This window comes from Mizuhopecten yessoensis, unplaced genomic scaffold, assembly GCF_002113885.1.
Source record: "Mizuhopecten yessoensis strain PY_sf001 unplaced genomic scaffold, ASM211388v2 scaffold716257, whole genome shotgun sequence".
In the NCBI taxonomy this organism is placed as follows: domain Eukaryota; kingdom Metazoa; phylum Mollusca; class Bivalvia; order Pectinida; family Pectinidae; genus Mizuhopecten; species Mizuhopecten yessoensis.
Window position 1 is genome coordinate 286,152 of NW_018480026.1, and position 14,816 is coordinate 300,967.

At 36.4% G+C, this 14,816-nt stretch overlaps 1 protein-coding gene across 1 annotated transcript in view; it reads right to left on the minus strand.

Annotated features, from left to right (window-relative positions):
• LOC110442389 (histone-lysine N-methyltransferase EZH2-like) overlaps positions 1 to 11,919 on the minus strand; it is a 21,983-nt gene extending 10,064 nt beyond the window's left edge. The window contains exons 1-9 of the mRNA XM_021485973.1: positions 11,807 to 11,919; positions 10,175 to 10,386; positions 8,892 to 9,020; positions 6,911 to 7,027; positions 5,460 to 5,676; positions 4,359 to 4,488; positions 2,882 to 3,045; positions 2,070 to 2,161; positions 1,119 to 1,284 (exon numbers count right to left, since the gene is read on the minus strand). Of these exons, the coding sequence (XP_021341648.1) occupies positions 1,119 to 1,284; positions 2,070 to 2,161; positions 2,882 to 3,045; positions 4,359 to 4,488; positions 5,460 to 5,676; positions 6,911 to 7,027; positions 8,892 to 9,020; positions 10,175 to 10,366 (1,207 nt within the window). The 5' untranslated portion in view covers positions 10,367 to 10,386; positions 11,807 to 11,919. The remainder of the gene's footprint in view (positions 1 to 1,118; positions 1,285 to 2,069; positions 2,162 to 2,881; positions 3,046 to 4,358; positions 4,489 to 5,459; positions 5,677 to 6,910; positions 7,028 to 8,891; positions 9,021 to 10,174; positions 10,387 to 11,806) is intronic.
• Positions 11,920 to 14,816: the final 2,897 nt, after the last annotated feature.

Genomic DNA, 14,816 nt, shown 5'->3' on the forward strand with positions numbered 1-14,816 from the left:
TAATTTTCCCTTTGGGGCCCCGCCCTGGCCCCAGGGGTTGGGGTAGGAATCCCAATTTTACAATTTTGAAGCCTCATCTACCAAGGATGATTCTGACCAAGTTTGAAAAAAATCCATCCACTGGTTCTTGAGAAGAAGTTGAAAATGTAAAAGTTTACGCACGACGGACGACGACGGACGAAAAGCGATTAGAATAGGTCACTTGAGCAAAGCTCAGGTGACCTAAAAATGTAGAGAAAAACAAATTCCGGACAAAATATCAAAATACTGGAATGAACAAAGGGCAACAACTTTTGCAAATATCGTTGAATCAAAATTCTTTTAAGGGAGACACAACTTCATATCATGATTATAATGTATACTTTCATATCATGATAATTATGTATACTAAGTTTCAAAGAGATCGGTCGAAAAATGTAGAAGGATATTGCCAGACGAACAAATGTGTACGACGGACGGACAACCCCTTACCATAAGACTTCCGTCAAATTTGACGGGCGTATAAAAACAGTATTTCACTCCAGAACTCTTTTTGTTCAGGGTTACTAACCAAAAAATTTAATTTGCATAAAAAATAAAAGTAATAAGCAGGACACAACTATATGGATAGAAGTGCTTTTTTTTTTGAGTCCAGAGTCGTTTTCTTGTACCCTGGTTGGAACAGTTTAGGTGGCACAGAAATATTCCACGACAAACAAACGCACTTGGACCAGAACATTACCAAAGTTTAAGGCAGAGATTAAATCGCAAGATTTTTTTACAAATAATAATTTATTATATTAAGAATTGAATTTCCTTCTTTCGTTCGTCGACTTAATGTTTTAACAATTCCTAAAATATACATGTGAATTTACTTTATTTAACGCAGGAAAAAAAATATGCAAACAAGCAATACTCAGCATTTTAGCTGCAGGTAGGAACGTCTTGATATGCATGCACCGAATATTTCTGTCGGTAAAAGTCTCAGTTCAGATCTGAGCATAATTATCATGTTATTTTCAATTTTAATAAGTAGTTTCAGCGGTTTAACCAGATATGCGAATGGCCCCTGCCATCAAGTAGATGTTTTACTGGAACAGCTCTAAGCCTAATATTGACTCCAATCTTATTATATTTACCGGGCGCATCATTGCTTTCCTCTCCACTACTCGGTGCCCCATTGTATTTCCGTTTCCTGCCAGCAACTGGCGAACTAGTCCCACATTCCCTTCGCTCAAACTTGTCTCCCTTGTCCCACCTCTCCACATCCGAGACTGGAATCTCTTTCTCTTGTTTCACACCGATCTGAAATTTTCAGCGTCAACATTCACAGTTTTTTCGAAAGGGGAAAACAGCTTATGTGGTACTTAGATCACGATGTCAGTGATGATTGAATTTCACTCCTACCCAAAGTATATTTTAAAATATTTATTTGTATAATTATCAGAAATGGCTATCAAGACAGATTTCAATTGGGGGATTGCGAGGGATTATTTTTTATTGGCCCTTGTTTCCCCCATTTATCCAAGTTACTCTGAAAAAGGAGTCAAATATTCAGAATTCGACACGAAAACAGGCCTAGTCTCTAGTCTGAGCATATAGGTAACTCTAGAAAATCAAATAAAATTTACATTAAGGTAGATCCTGGCACTCTGTGTTGTATTGCCATGGAGAAAGTGATCCAGCTGTTTGTTGACCGTTTTATTCATCATGATTAATATTTTGCAAATTCAACAATCACCCTTACATTGCTTAATATTTTGATAGAGAAGTACTGTATACAATGAAATGTTCGCCCTCTGAAATGAGTGAACATTTGTCAACAACATCATTTACATGGTAATTAAGCGTGAAAGTCGAAATTAGCACTTGGCGAATTTGGATTTCACAGGCCAATGTTGGAAGTTTGACTGGGCAAACATTTCTTGGTATACAGTATTTGAATAAGAGCTATGGATTATCTTTCAAAAAGTGTGAAATGTAAATAATTTACTACTACCCGTTCCTAATATAAGTCATTGTAAAAATTCTCCTAAGCTTACTTCTGGTGTTCTCGATAAAAGATAACGGGTAGTAATGTAAACACAAACCAGATGTAAATAGCAGTCAGTCCCACACGGGTCATTTTCTGTGCGAGTGTCCGGTATTTTCCTGGTCAGCATGCTCGGTGTCGGGTGGTATGCTGCAATTTTGATTGACCACATCTTTTAAATTGTATAATTTTAATGAAGGTGTTTGGGGAATCAAAAATCTACGTTTGAAGTGCTAAATGCTAGTTGATGCAGTATTAAATGTGTACCACTGTGGAGTAAAATTAACCCTTTCACCGCTGTAGACCATAATGGACTCATCCAGATCAATGCATGGTAGAGTCTACCGAAGTTACATAGGGGTGAAAGGGTTAATAAGTGAAACAACAAAAATTACACCAATAACATTAAGTCTTCAGTAACTTTAGTGTTGTCCATTTGAGACAAATGTGTACAATTTGCTGGATACTATATTTGTTTATTTATATTTTTCCAATATGATTAATTATCATAGGTCAGTGGGTTTTTTTGCTCAGTTTTACAGCCGAATACAGGCTGTTTCCCCTAGCTAAAAAGTGCCTTATTTCCCCAAAATGACCAAATAATGAGGAATATATTCACAATTTCAATTAAATAATGGTATATTTTGCAAATTCATAAAGGAACAGGCTGTTGTAAAATTTGGGTAAAGAAAACACTAGGTGGTAGGTCTCTGAAAGAGTGCCTCCTTATCCTTCCAATATGATCTAATATCAAACAGCCCTTATACTTATCTAGTTATGAGCAGCATTTTGTTTACCTTAGGTTGATATAGCATGGACAAATGACCTACTACCACTCATAATCATTTAAACACTGGACACAGGACTTACGATGTAAAAAGCAGTCGTATTTGAAACACCTCCGGCAAAACAGAGTATGGAAGGAGTGCATGGTCTGGGCTCTGGGGACAGACTGGGCGTTTGGACCATCTATATTGGGGGTACACTCGGGGGGTAGGGAGGTACTGTCTCTTAGCTCAATCAGTTCCCGGTACCTACAATACAAAAGGTCATGTAAACTGAAATAAACAACATAGGCAAATATTCTGTCATTTCAATGGGCCATATACTTTATGTCTACAATAAAGACATTTTGCAAAACAATCATTAGTCCTTGTCCCTCTTAATCATTGTGATTGGTTACAGCCGTTAAGGCTATACTATACCAAACACTTCAATAAAATACACATAAAGCATGTATTTTCTGCAAGAAACATTCTTTCACCAAAACGAATCAATTATTTTTTAGTTGCTCAGTCTGCAAAGTATCACTAGACAACTGTCTTAACTTTGAGACTCTGAGTCTATCACTTAACATTGAGATGCTAAGTCTATCACTACACAACTCACTTAACTTTGAGACTATCAGTCTACCACTAAACAAATCACTTTCCTTAGTCTACCACTAAACAACTCACTTTTCCTCTGTCTACCACTACACAACTCTCTTTTCCTCAGTCTACCACGACACAACTCTCTTTTCCTGTCTACCACTAAACTCACTTTTCCTCAGTTTACCACTAAACAACTTACTTTTCCTCAGTCTACCACTAAACAACTCACTTTTCCTCCGTCTACCACTACACAACTCACTTTTCCTCAGTTTACCACTAAACAACTTACTTTTCCTCAGTCTACCACTACACAACTCACTTTTCCTTAGTCTACCACTACACAACTCACTTTTCCTCAGTCTACCACTACACAACTCACTTTTCCTCAGTCTACCACTACACAACTCACTTTTCCTCAGTCTACCACTACACAACTCACTTTTCCTCAGTCTACCACTACACAACTCACTTTTCCTCAGTCTACCACTACACAACTCACTTTTCCTCAGTCTACCACTACACAACTCACTTTTCCTCAGTCTACCACTACACAACTCACTTTTCCTCAGTCTACCACTACACAACTCACTTTTCCTCAGTCTACCACTACACAACTCACTTTTCCTCAGTCTACCACTACACAACTCACTTTTCCTCAGTCTACCACTACACAACTCACTTTTCCTCAGTCTACCACTACACAACTCACTTTTCCTCAGTCTACCACTACACAACTCACTTTTCCTCAGTCTACCACTACACAACTCACTTTTCCTCAGTCTACCACTACACAACTCACTTTTCCTCAGTCTACCACTACACAACTCACTTTTCCTCAGTCTACCACTACACAACTCACTTTTCCTGTCTACCACTAAACTCACTTTTCCTCAGTTTACCACTAAACAACTCACTTTTCCTTAGTCTACCACTTCACAACTCACTTTTCCTCAGTCTACCACTTCACAACTCACTTTTCTTTAAGAGTGTCAGTTGTGCCTCTCTCAGGGAACTGGCTCGATATGGCTTCAAATATCATATCACTGGGGAATACACTCTTGGTGTTGTCTTCACTGCACTCTGCCATTACCGACGATTCTGACGCTGCAAGAAAAAGCAAAGGCATCATAATTTTACTGATCTTCTTTGTTATGCAAACACTAATACTGCTGCTGATTGAAGCCAAAATCCTCTTCATTGTGTTTCCACTTCCAACTCTTGAAGAATAATGATGGATTGCGTAACTTTTTATTTGTAATGATTTTCCATCGATTTTAATACAGAGACATTATTTCAGACTTAAGTAATAGTTATCTTTATTGAAACAAGAGGCACAATGGGCCTGCATCCCTCACCTGGTATAAATCTTACGCTTATAACCTTTAGTCGATTGTACTTATTCTTTTGCATATAATGAAGCAATAGTATTCAAACAACCACTTACCACAAAAATATTTTTGTTTTGTCAATAGCTGAAGCAGGGGGTCGACACTTACACTGGTCTGCTAGTCCTGGACTAGTAGATTTCAGCAAGGACTAGTGAATCACCTAGCCTAACTGGTCCTTTGGACTTGTAAAAAATATGATTATAAAATATGAATCACTTAACTTTGAGTTGCTCAGTCTATCACTAAACATCTCACTTAACTTTGAGACCCTCAGTCTATCACTACACAACTCACTTAACTTTTAGATGCTCGGTCTTTTTTTTTTAAATTTAGAAAACTGCTTCAAATAAGATATATTGCATGATAATTGTCAAAATTCTCCTAAAACTTCATCATAGTTTTATAGCAGTAGTTATTTTAAGTCCCCTAGAGTCGGTTACTTTTGATGTTTCGTTCTGTAAATCACGATGTTTCCTTACCAGGAAATCTTTGACTAGTTACATTGACAAAGGACTAGTAAATAATCTATCCAACTAAAGTCCTGTAGACTACCAAGTTAGTGTCTAACCCTGTGAAGGATACTTAGGACTGAGCTGGAACACTACACCTGTAGACTACCAAGTTAGTGTCTAACCCTGTGAAGGACTGAGCTGGAACACAACACCTATGTCCACTGTTAAACTGTACCTTTATGTTCAGCCTCCTCCTGGTCAGGGTCGGGATAATTCAGCCACAGGGAGTTCACCAGCTCCACAAACGTCTCATCATCCAAGCTGTTGGAGTTTTTCTCTCCGTGGACTTTGCCATCATAGTTTTTCAGCAGCTCCTCAATGAAGGCTCCATCCTTGTCCAGTATGTCATCGCCCATATACGGTATGTTGTGTAGGACAGTCTCATCCTCAACCTGTTGCCATGATCAAATGAGATTTGTGAGGTTTTTTAAATCTTGATTTATACCTTGTAAATCTAAATTTTGAAGACTGTTGATGTTCCAATCACCAACATTTTCATGTATTATTCATCTGTTTACAAAATCATATTAATATCAAAAGTTCAAACCAGGTTAGTCAGAACGTCAAAATATGTGTGGTGTGGGTTTTTTTTGTCTTTGATATTTAAAAAAAATACATATAACATGTATAGCATGTTTATATTATCAAATATTTTGTGAATTCAGTGAGATGTTGTATTTTTGTATACAATGTAGTATATTTATTTAACATACAGGTTCTGTCAGATAATGATACTGATTCTTAACACAAATAAAAAAATATATACGAATACTAACTAAAAATACCAGTATCATATTCTTCAACTCTACCTACAGCAGTTATTTTTGCCCTGGATGTTGATCATGCTTAGGATGTCATAAATACTTGTTTTCTTATAAAAAAATAATTTATATCAAAGTTAACCAATTTTTAGGCAATTTTATGCAGCATGTAAGCAGATAATGTTTTCATTGAATTTATTCTGTTTGGCACAAAGTGTGGACAAATTACTGGGTTAATAGACAATTTCTAAGCTAAAGAATTAGCATCATTAGATGAAACTGATCATGCAACGACTTCTTAGTTTGGAAATAATGAACAATCTTTGAAATTAAAATGGTAAAATGCCATAAATTTACTTGTGGCTGGGTATAGGATAGATTATTACATCACACAGTAGACAAAGAGGTAAAAGATCAACAAGCAATGTTTTGTGAGAGACAGTTTGAATATAAAACGTACATTTTTTCTCATATATCATCTTGTATAGATTAACAAAGTGACACATGGAAAAAACTGTCAATGTACATTTTTGTGTATTTACAGTGTTTTCCAACTTGACCCTAAATAGTTTTATCGCATAAAAATTTGGACACCAGTGATTTTTTAATTTCTTATTTCTAATTTCTTATTGACAAATCTCAGATCTTAATTTCTCAGTGTTTTTTTGTTTCTACTTAAATTTAACAACCTGTTCCTACATGAATTGGAAAAAAATATCATTGTTTTCACTGAAATTTGGAAGATTTTTTTTCTTCATTTTGGGAAAATACAGAACTTTTTTGTCTAGAGTAAGCAGCCTGCATTCAGATGTAAAACTAGGCAAAAACAATAATTGTCTTAGGTTGCATTTCATCATTGCCTTACCATGTAGTTCTGTTGTAGCTGAGCCCAGCTATACATGGTCGGGACCTGCTTGACGATGTTCATCACACGCAACGACACAGACATGGTCTGGTTAAACATGCCGCTCTTTACTTCACACTGAAACAAAATACATTTGTCAATGAATCTAGCATGAAATATCAATCAATGGTGAGGTAACCAGGACTGGAATTTTATATTGAATACCATCATAGGGGTAGTAGTAATTTCTACTTTTTTACTAGTGCATGTGCAAATTCAACCGAGGCCAAAAAAAATAAAAAGATAGTTTCAGGTAACATGCCTTAAAAAAATTAGGGTAGGTCGGTCAGAAGGCAAATAATTTTATTTTAATGTTAATTTTTTTATTTTCATGAATTAATATCATGTTTATTTTAAATTTAACAGTTCATTTCCACACATTACCATGGCTATCAAATTGTCAAGAATAAGGTCAAACTCCCAGAACAGGAAGAAAGTACATTTTAATGAGTGGCTGTGAACTTTGCCTAACTAATAAATTAATCTTAGATACAAGTAGGAGATAAAATATCTTGGGTCGGCAGTAAAATCTAGGGTAGGTTGGGATACCTGAAACACTCGTATTTGTTCTTTGGAATAACCCAATATTCTTGATCAAGATAAGCAATATCAAATGTTGACTAGTCAATAGGGCTTGCGTTTATTAGAACCACTAGTCCAGCTGGAGAATTCACTAGTCTCGGACTATCGGGCTACCCTTATTGTCTAGCCGTGGTTATATAATGTGACATTGCATGCAATATTAATAATGTAAAGATAAATGCTTAAATCTGTGTAAATTTCACATATTAATTTGCAGTATGTATCGCCATGTTGTAGTGTAATTTTTACTTAGGCCAGACAAAAAAATATTCATGTGCTCTGTAACATGTCAAAAATTTGGTAAAAAAAATATATATATAGGAGAGTGATCGTCATTGACTTTAACAGTGCTTCTTCGAAAATTGCCTTTAAAAGTTTAGGGTAGGCACAAAAAATCAGGGTATGTAGGGTTACTGGAAACATCAAATATTTTTTGTTTGGCCTTACTCTTGACACGGATACATAAACCCTCGATAGTAGTCAATTACACTCATCCATATTTTCATGGTAATAGCATAATGCTATTACAGTAGTTGTCTCTACAATGTTTGTCTAAACACATCATATTATGTGTGAAATTTGAGTAGGTATCTATTCAGAGTTATATTCCTGTAAATCTGAACATGGCAGATTTCAGAGAAGTGGAATTAGTTGTCTACAATCCTATATTGTTTTCTGTATTCTAATGATGATCATTTTAGAAAATTTAAGATGCTTGACCTGAAATTTAGTGATAGTAATGATATATTGGTAAAGGACTATGTATGGTTTGGACCTTTTTTGGATCCCAAGTCCATCAAATTTTAAATCCTGAATAGAACTTTCAAATGACTGTTTCTTTAATTTTGAATACTTCCCCGGTACCATTATGTAAACCTATATTTGTGTTTTCAAATATGGCTGCCATGGTAACCAGTTATTATTTGCATAAATGTTTTGACAGGTTTTCGCCTAGTTTTTCTCTTGGCTTCCATAGAACGCACTTTTAAAAAGAATTCATATTTCTCCTAAAGATGTATAACAGGTGCTTACACATTATCCTTTGATATTTAGTTTGTTGAAGCATGCGCTCTATAGTTTCCAGGAGAAAACTATGCAAAATACACTGAATTTTTCTAATTTATGCAAATTTGAACTTGTTACCATGACAACAATAATTAGAAATACAAATAAATATTTTCATGATAGTGTTTGGGAAGTATTCAAAATGAAAGAAACCTTCACTTCAAGGTTCATTTAAAGGTATTGAGTTTTGATGCATTTGGGGGCCAAAACATGCCCAAACCATACATAGTCCTTTGAAATCTGGTTATTAATCGGTTAAGATTTCTCAATGTACAAAGTGTAAACAAGGCAATACCTTCCTAGTGACGGGCACATGACTGAAGGTCTCCGGTGAATGTAGGGTCTGGATTGGCTGTTGCTTCAGCCATTCACTATTAATCTCCTGCTGTTGATTGATGAACTGTCTGTTCGTGGTAAATGTGGTCTGAAAAACACATGGTTGATCCATTATATTCAACAGGGTGTCACAATTTTAGTAAAGAAAATGTCAAAACAATTGTTTGTGAGGGGATAGAAAATTAAAACTCTTCTCTTTACACTCAGCATTTGTATATATGTTTTAATATACAGTGGGGATCTCAACCATTCCCAAGTAATACACTTGTTTTGGTCCCACCCCTTATCCTGGGGGGTCAGTCCCACTATTTGTACAATTTTGAATCCCCGCCTCCCATGAATGCTTCCGATCAAATATGATTGATATCCAGTGCATAGTTCTAGCAATAAAGCCCAATAGCCCCCAACCCTCAGCCCCACCATTTGTACAATTTTGAATTCCCACCACCTAGGGATGGAAGAAATTGTTGACGCACGGATGATGGACGCAAGGTGAGCTAACAATTTTATGAAAAGACAGAATAATGTAGCATTAAATAATGCTGAAATGTTTTTGTTTTTTTAATTAGTCACTTAACTCATTCACTCCTGAAATTTCATAATAAACTATTCCAACCTTTGAATTGGAAGGGTTCAAATGTGTCTTCAGGGGTCAATGAGTTAAATCAGTCTATAATAACTGTTAAGTCTAGCAAAAAAAGGAGATCTGGTTACTGGGAAATTATCAGTGTGATATATAGGACCTTGCATTGTTGGGCTCAAGAATTGTCTGTTTCACTACAGTAATATTCACCAGGTATATAATAAATATCCAAGACCACACACTTGTGTTTTTCTAACGAATCAGAAAGCACGAGTTTATTGAGCATACAAATATATTCCCCGAGTGCGCAGAGCGCACGAGTGAATATATACGTCTGCGCAATAAATGAGTGCTTTCCGATTCGTTAGATAAACACAAATGTGTGGTCTTGCTTTTATCACATACCTTCCGTATTTGGTAGAGATCGGTACAAAGATTTTACAAACTTTGATTTATTTTGCAAATACCGGGAACTTTTCAGTTCGCCATGACAAGGGGATTCCCATACAAAGTAGTTCCGGCTAGTAGGTAAATACAACATTCCGTATTGCACATGGGCAATACAGAACGTTGTATTTCCTGGTCTGAAAATTGCTTGTATTACTATAACAAGATTCAACAGGTATGTGATGAATAAACTTATACATATGGTAAAGCACCTTGACTTCGTCAGCTCTTTTGAATCGTTTTAAGTGGCGTATCCTCATGAACTCTGATCGGACACGTTTTTTCCAGTCAATGACTTGTTTCTCCTCGGCTTCACTCTCTGTATCTGTTCCTAGTAGAGTTGACTTCATAGTGGAGTCTACAGATTCTAGAGTTGTCACCGACATAGTCTCAATGTCTGCCATTTAAAATTTTGGAAAATCCCCTGAAAACAGTAAAAACATTGATTAGACTTGATAACTTCATGTAATTCGTCAGGATCTAATGATAATATCCAGCCTCCTCTGCCTATTGAAGATTCTTATGTTGCCAAACACGAGGCTTTGCAGAGTGTTTGGCAACTTAAGAATCTTTCCCGGAGGGTTGATATAAATAGAATTCTCACCCCGTTCGAGGTGAGATAGGGGAATCTCAACCCGAGGAGGAATTAAGATTCTTAAGTTGCAAAACATGAGGCTTTGTCGAGTGCTTGGCAACTTAAGAATCTTTCCCCGAGGGTTGAGATCCCCTATCTCACCCACAAGGGGGTTGAATGATTCTTTTTTCTCTTACCATCTTCTCCCCTTGTGTATCATATACATTTCCATTGCGTATCATATACATTTCCATTCTGTATCATATACACAATGTAATGATAACGTTACGTGAAAAATACAGGGTTGACGTGACGTCATTGTATTGTTGAAGTGACGTCATACAATTGTTATGAATAGGGGATTCCCCCGTCTCAACCCTAGGGTGAGACTTGGGCTACATTCGCGTATCCCGGTTGAAATTTTCTGCGATTAAGGAACACACTTGGACCGTTCTATAAGCAGAGCTAAAAATCCACAGTTTCGGAGAATAAAAAACAGTGTTTCAAGAATATCATGACCTTCTTTCATCCGTCCAATGAATTACACAACGTATCTTAAAATCTAAAAACTACATGTGACTTGACATTGTTTTAGAAAGAAATAACGCAAACTGGCAATAGTCAGCATTTTCGTTTCGGTCAGGCATGTCTGGAACCCTCAGTCTACATGTGCCAAATTTTCCTGAGGTCAGCCTCGGTCCAGATCTGTACCTGTCGTTTTCTTTACAGGTTCAACCGTTTCAACCGGTAACGCGAATGTACCCAAGGAAATCTCACACTGGTAAAAGTGAGGATACACCTGTCCAGTGTAAGAGAAAACATTACTTCTGATCTGTGTGTACATGGTGGCAATTGCTTTTTTTTCAGAGACGGACTTAAGCTAATCGCATGATGGAGTCATGAAAGGATTCCTTTTTTCAAGAATTATGCATTATTTAGATAATGCGTGATTCGTTTGCAACAACCAACACTTTTGTTTGGTAACTCGCAAATGCATCGGATGATTTCACCCGTATTACCAACTTGTCACTGGCCTTGAGGAGATCAAATCACTTCGACAGACTAATGTTGATCATACATTTATCTTTAGATAAAGAACTCGTTACCTTTACTTTTATCATGTAATTTTGTTCCGAATGAAATCGCATGTCCTAATACTCACACACTTATTCGATGATATATTATATAATCGGTAACAAATTTACACATGTATTTGATATCAGATGATAGACGGAACCATCAGTGACGTTCCGACACCCTCGTATACTACCTTTGAAACAGAAATGTAATTAAACCACAGATAATTACAAAGTCAGCATCACATTGTTAGAAAACTGCCGCCACCTTGTCCAGAGCGCCTCCTAGCGGAAACGAACTTTCATTCGGAACAAACGGGAATTTTCATAATAAAGAATGAAACATCAAAAGGAAACCTTGATACGGTATAGTTCATTTCAATAAAGTTGTCGACAAAACGTAACGGAGACTGCTTAGATCAGCTTCTTACTGTAATACCACATGAATTTGGTAAATCGATTCTGTTGAGTATTGTGAAACTGCGTTCTTAAAAAACGTGCCACTTCAATACAACATGATGTTAACCTAAAACAGAGACGTATACTTGTTATTAATTATAATGTTGTGAACACTAATTAATTAAGTTAATTACTCTAATTTGGAATTTATGTAAATCTTAAAATTTACTCTTTTTTTACCTCAACTATTAATGATTTATGTTATTGAAATGTCCATGCTCTTTTAGATTTTTTTTTAGCAGAGGATTTTTTAAGTCATACAGTCAGAATGTAATGTGTATCAACACGTGTTACATGTAATAAATAGAGTACATCTACGTGTTTATAGGGGAATGTCCTTTTTATGATGGAAAACATAATATAATAATTAAAGACACGAAGTACCCGCAATTTTTCTTTTCTTTTTCTTAAATCCACGACGGATATCATAATACAGTATGATATTTTCAGCTAAATCATTTTCATTGTAATTATAAAAAGGAAAGAAAATGACTATATAATATCAACACGGAATTAGATTAGTCCATGATATCAATAATAAAAGAACCTCGCCTTTTTTTCAATTTTATGGTCATGAACAGTGTCGAGTCAGGGAAACATAATCTGATAATAGGCGAAGGCCACGCAAGTAAAATGATTTTGGCCACGGTTTTTCATAATTTGATATTTCACGGTCATTTGATGCCAGCATACGTGTTGTGACCGAGACCCCGTGTCTCTCGGTACTCAGATGATGGTCAGGCTTGATTGATTGGTGACCTTCATCTATATCAGCCCACATGGACCTGATAATTTTTTACAGATATATTTGGACCTAAACTAAGGTGTTCAGAATAATTTTACATATTTTAGGGGAAGTCGATCCAACCCCCTAAACATGTAAAATTACTCTGAACATCTGAATCTCGGGCTAAGATTCTGTAACATCCCAAACTCGGCTTACGCCTCGGTTCCCTTGGGATTATGTTACAGAATCTTAGCCCTCGACTGAGATAATCCGATCTCGCCCAGTTACATGTAAACGATTTTATAAGTCTCAATAACGCTTCAGACCAAATATGGTAACAATCCGCGCAGTCGTGCGGGAGGAGTAGCTTTTGACAACAAATGTTCCAGGCGCGTAGCTTCCGTGTTAGCAAATAAGCAATTGTATGCACATTAGAAATCCTCTAACATACTTTTAGAAGTACAATACCTTCTCGTAACATTCATATTGGGCGATTATTTTTTCTGAGTGATGCTGTTCAGCAAATTTAAAGTTAACGTGTTAATGAACCTTTCATTCAGTCTTTGTTTTCTTGACAATACCTAAGATTGTTTCTGTAATATCAATGATAACCCAGTTACTTTTTTCGTTTTAGAAAATTTAATCACATTTAAATGAATACAGTCTCAATCCAATCAGTCGTGTTGCATTTCTGTGCCAATGAAAGCGAAAAGTACCACTATTATTAATTCCGTGATAGGTTATACACACTATATTCATATGTAACAGAGGTCATTAGTTTTTCAATGCCTCCGCTATGAGTCAAACCCGGGACCTCTGGTTTGCTAGCCTTGTGTACGCTCATAGACACTGTTGATGTGGATCGGGATGATGAGCTTGGTGGTCAGACAAATATTGATGTGGATTTCGGATGACGAGCTGGGCGGTTAAACACAAGTAGATGTGGATTTGGGATGATGAGTGGGGTCGGTCAGACACATGTTGGTCGTGTTGCTTGGGCATTGACGTGGTCAGTGAATTTCAAGTTGTTAGTCGAAATCTATCCCTCATCCCTGCTCGTGTAACACTTTCTGGATTAACGAAGTACTGCTGTCATCAGTTAAAGTATAGTCTTGATATGATTCCGTGTTGCCAAGCTTGATATTCATTTGCACTTTTCTTTGTTCAGTTTCATTTGACATGTCTCAGTCCACTGACTAATGTTGTCGAGATCCTCCTGCATTGAATCATAGGCACTTGACGCTTTGTTTAGTCAGATTTTTTTTAATTTTTTTTTTATATAAGCATACATTTTATTTTTCAAAATTATTGTCTGAGAATTATCTGAATAAAAAAAGAAATGACATTTTTTTATTTTTTTTTAATGTATAAAAAAAATATCTTTGTCATTCCTTAAATATGTATTTTTTTAATCTGACATAACAAAGCGTCAAGTGCCTATGATTGAATCTTACATTCAGGGGATGCTATTTCACCATAGATTTTTGCATCATCCGCAAATAATTTTGCTATGTTTCTAGTCGCACCCGGATGATCGTTGACAGGAACAAAATCGGTCCCAAAACGCTACCCTGGGCAACTCCGCTCGTAACTGGAATTGATTTTGATGCATTGCCGTAGATCACTCATCCTCGATACCCAGGGGTTAAGCTCACTTTCGCTCTCTACACCCCTGGAATATGTCATAGCAAAATTGAAGACACGAAAAAAGCTGTATGAATGGTCTCAGGTAAAAAAAAAAAAACCTGACCAATTGCTAGGCCGATATCTGTCCTTTGAAGATTACAAAGAAGAGACGCCCGACTTCAAAGCCTGTCACTTTTTACCGTTACGTGACCGTGCTGTGCGAAAAGTCTCGTACATATATTTTTAGCCATATCACGCAATTAAAGACCCTCCGCTACAGTGCCAAGGATTCGAACCTAAGATAGCAGTAAGATTACCACATTGTGCCCACAGGGACCTAAGATAGCAGTAAGATTACCACAGTGTGTCCACAGGGACATAAGATAGCAGTA